At 58.7% G+C, this 4,377-nt stretch overlaps 1 protein-coding gene across 1 annotated transcript in view; it reads left to right on the top strand.

The window, feature by feature from the left end:
• Nucleotides 1–4,377, top strand: part of PHF2 (PHD finger protein 2) — a 92,897-nt gene that overhangs the window by 86,460 nt on the left and 2,060 nt on the right. The window contains exons 19-20 of the mRNA XM_007468158.1: nucleotides 1,951–2,225; nucleotides 3,899–3,994. Coding sequence (XP_007468220.1) covers nucleotides 1,951–2,225; nucleotides 3,899–3,994 — 371 coding nt within the window. The remainder of the gene's footprint in view (nucleotides 1–1,950; nucleotides 2,226–3,898; nucleotides 3,995–4,377) is intronic.

The raw sequence follows: 4,377 nt of genomic DNA, 5'->3' as shown, positions 1-4,377 counted from the left end.
ATTTCTTGTGGATGGGTTGCTTAGTGTTTACTGCCTGGGGGGGGGGGAAAGAGAGGATTTTGGTATGATAATTGGAGGATTAAGGTATTATTTTCCATGCGCACTAGTTAGACTTCGCTCCTTGATTCACTGGCCCACGTGGACAGCCTGCAGCCCTGGGCTCCAAGGCCCCTCCCTCTCAGGTTGCAGCTGAGCTGGGCTGGGACCATGAGGTCCAGATGGCACAGGCAGGCGGCTGGCTTCCATGTTGGCTCCCGGAGGACCCTCATGGTGTGTCCCGGCCCCCACCCTCCCATCCCTGCAGGAAGCCAGGTGTTTGTCTGGGCCATGAGGCTGGGTGAGGGTGCCTGAGACCTTCAGGGTGAGCCTGGAAGGGCCTCATTCGTAGAGCACTGGAGAGCCTGGCAGAGGATGGGGGGGCCAGCTATCAGCTCTTGCTGGCTCTAGTGCTGGGTCGAGGGCCTGTCCCTGCTCAGAAACCATCAGTGATGATGGTACAACAATGATATTACCGCTACCAAATGCCATGTGCTCTTGGCTGGGTCTGGGTAGCCCTTTGCCGTCATGGCGTGGGACAGTGGGGGTCAGGGGTATGCTGGGGCAGGTGGAGAGTCCGGTGGAAGGCTCCCGACTCTCCATGGCGGTCTGACCATACTTGATTCTTCCCATTGTTTGTGGCTTTGGAGCCGTAATCCATTTGCTTCCTGCAAAACCCCAAAACACTGCGGTCCAGTGTGTCTCGGGCAGGGCTTGGGGAAGTGGTATTCGTGCAGGGCTGCCCAGAGAGGCGCCTGCCCATCGCCTCTTCCTGGCTTGGGGCAGAGTCCTTGGCCTGGAGCCCAGCAGTACCCCTCACAGGATGGCTTTTGTCCAAGCTTGCCTCGGTGGGCCCCCAGGACCACAGGGGACCACCCTCTGTGTTTGTGCTTCCTGGGGCCAGCTCCATCTCCCTGCACCCTCCAGCCTCAATCTTGGGAACCTTATTTCTGAGCAGGGACTCCTTCTTGTTCTAATGTCTTACTAAACATGCTTCAAATACTTCTCGGAATTGGAGGAGGGAGCAGGGACCATGCAGAACCACCAGGGGCCCATGTGGACTGGCACTTTTGGGTGCTGCTTCTGGGTCTGGCAGCCCTGCAGGTGGGTCTATCCCCTGGGGGCACATGGGGCAGGCAGGAGGGGGCCTGGATGTCAGACACAGAGGGCGGGCCCGCTGCTGGGGCTCCTGGGCCTCCTGGGTCTGTGACCAGGGAGGAGGGCTAAGCAGTGCCCCACCCCAGGTCCTGCTTCCTAGGGTCCCAGGGAGCAATGAGAGGTATGGCCAGGCTCCCCAGAGGCCGGGGTGGGCCATCCTGACCCAGGTGGACAAAAGCCTGGGGTGATGGGCAAGGGTGAGGGTCTGGATGCTGGTGCAGGTGCAGTCATGAAAAGATGGTGTGGGTCACCTGGGGAGATCGAGTGCCATGGGAGGGAGAGGGCTGTGCTGCCCCATCTCAGGTACCAGATGGGAGGATGCCCTTGAAGACATGGCGGAGGGAGCGCTTGGGGCTGGGGCTGAGCGCAGGAGTCCACAGTGGGTGGAGGTGTGCACAAAACCAGCTGGAGTGGAAGAGGGAGGAAGGGGCGTGGCCTGGGTCCTTGGGGGAATCTGCTTGTTGACTTTATAGTAGGAGAGATCAGGAGTAATGGCACCTTTGTCTACCACCTTCTATCCCTCTGCCCCTCTTCATCCCCTCCCTCTCTTCTCTCTTTATGCCCCTCTCTGTCCCAAGGCCTCCAGCCCTCCTTTGGTGTTGGGGGTGGGAACAGAGGGTAGGGGAAGGGGATAGCTGGCTCTTTCCATGGGGCAGTTATCAGCTACCACTATCCTCCACCCCACACCCTCTGCTGGCTGCTGAGTGGGAGGATGTGTGGGCCATGGGCTGAGTGCCTGTCTCTCTGTGCCTCCAGCCAGCCCCCCGCCTCCCCCAGCACACAGGAAGCCATTCAGGGAATGCTGTCCATGGCCAACCTGCAGGCCTCCGACTCCTGCCTGCAGACCACATGGGGTGCCGGCCAGGCCAAGGGCAGCTCGCTGGCAGCCCATGGCACCCGGAAGAACGGGGCTGGCAGTAAGAGCACAGGCAAGCGACTGCTGAAGAGGGCGGCCAAGAACAGTGTGGACCTGGATGATTACGAGGAGGAGCAGGACCACCTGGACGCCTGCTTCAAGGACTCGGACTACGGTGAGTGCCGCTGTGCGGGGAGGGGTGCTAGACCTGGGGGTTGGGAGCCGGGCCCTCTTATGGATATGATTCACAGACCTTAAAAGTCACCCTTTAAAAGCATGTAACTCAGTGGTGCTTAGTGTATTTGGAGGGATGTGCATGCCACCATCATCACACCCAATTTGAGAACGTTTCATCATCCAGAAAGCAAACCCTGCCCTGTACCTGTTAAGAGTCAGTACCTCTCCCCTGGCCCCTGGCAACCACTGATTTATGCTGCCTTGTAGATATTCCAAATCAGGATGTGTCACGTGATTAGAATTGCACAGTGCTTGGTCTTTGGTGCCTGGCTTCTTTCATTAGCATACTCTTCAGGCTTCATCCATGATGTAGCACATGTCAGCTCTTTGTTCCTTTTGATGGCTGAATAATATTCCACCACGTGGACACACCACGTTTGTTTATCCCTTTATCCATCCATAGGCACTTGGATGGCTTCCACCTTTTGGCAGTTGTGAACAGTGCTGCTGTGAATGTTGGTGTGCAGGGAGTTTTGTATGGCCTGTGTCTATGGTGCTCCTGTGGTGTATACCTGGGTCGCTGCCTGTTTCACCTTCTGAGAACCTGCCCGACTATTCTCCACGTGGCTATACCATTTCAGACACGTTGAGACTGTGTCCATCCTATGTCTGTGTAGACAGAGAAACTGAGGCCCAGAGTGGCTTTGTGGCCTGAGTCTGAGGTGGGCAGTGAGTTGGTGGATGGGCCATAGCTGTGGCCTCTGCCCAGGGACATAGCCCCTCGCCTCCCACTACAGCCCTTCCTTCCAGGCCTGGTGCTTTGGGTTCCAACGGGCTCTGAAGGAGCTGCTGTTGGCCGCCTGGGAGGGGACTTGGAGCAAGGACCTGCCTCCATGCCTCAGCCCATTGCCCATAGATGTCCCAGCCCCCACAGGGTACGCTGTGCTCCTCAGGGTCAGGGCCGTGCTGGCCCCCATGGTGCAGGGCCTGTTTTCAGTTCAGTGCTGATGGTCTGAGGGCAGTGTATTTGTCCTGGAGACCCTGTCCCTGGAGAGCCCTCCCGTGGTGAGGCTGGACCTGCCCTATCTGGTGGACACTTTCAGGCCTCACTGAGGGGCCTGCCATGGTCTGACAGATCAACAGCGGAGTGAACTCCGTTTTCTGGGCACCATTTTCTGGGTTCGGGTGTCACAAGCCTTGGAGGTTGAACCTGTAATGAGACGAGGTACCCAGTGAGTCACCCAGGGCTGCTGTGTGGGTCTCCCTCCTCCAGAGACTTGCTGAGGTTAGCCTGGGGTCTTTCAGAGACGCACAGTTCCGTGGACGTCAGATGTTTTCTTCTTCTCTGATAGCAGCAGAGGAGACGTTTTGAGAATTGGGCATTCAAGTGGGTGCGGTGGCCAGGCTGGGGTAGGAACAGCTGGTCAGGTGGCAATGGGGGCTGGATGGAGCCCCTTGTCTGGCCCTCTCTGGACCTCAAGGGGGCCTGGGCTTGACAATTTCAGAGGCCACCTGTGCCTATGCGTGTGGCAGCCACACCAGGAGGGCTGGTGCTCTGCAGCCTGGGGACAGCCTGGGGGATGCCGGTCATAAGCTCTGCCAGTAGCCTGCAGCAGCCACCCTCCTGTGGCCACACCAGCAGCCCAGCCCTTCTCCCCTTTGCCGCTCTAGTTTACCCCTCCCTGGAGTCGGATGAGGACAGTCCTGTTTTCAAGTCCCGTTCCAAGAAGAGGAAAGGCTCAGATGATGCTCCCTACAGCCCGACAGGTAGTGCTGGGGGCTGGAAGGGGAGCTCCATCCACACTGAAGGCCAGCAGCCATGTTCCACACCCACTAGCTCTGTGCGGGGGCTCAGACGGGGTGTCACTTGCCTGCGGGAGCCTGATTGGGGTTCCACTTCTTTCTCCCGGGACCTCAGCCCAGGTGCTTTTGCAAGCTCACCCAAAGGCATCCCAGCTCCTGCCAGTAGGGCAGTGCGGTGTCCCTGTCTTGAGGTGGCCCTCTGCCTAGTTTCTCCTGTGAACAGCCCTGGGAGGGTCACGATTGCACCTGGCCCCCCATCATGGCAGCCAGTGGGGTGGGGTCTGGTTCACCTAGCACGTGTCTTCCCTCCTGACCTCTGCTGTCCTGCGGGTGTAGGGGAACCAGCC

The sequence above is a fragment of the Lipotes vexillifer genome, unplaced genomic scaffold (assembly GCF_000442215.2).
Source record: "Lipotes vexillifer unplaced genomic scaffold, Lipotes_vexillifer_v1.1 scaffold466, whole genome shotgun sequence".
In the NCBI taxonomy this organism is placed as follows: Eukaryota; Metazoa; Chordata; class Mammalia; order Artiodactyla; family Lipotidae; genus Lipotes; species Lipotes vexillifer.
Note: the sequence above shows the minus strand (reverse complement) of the source record. Positions and strands in the feature narration are given on the sequence as shown.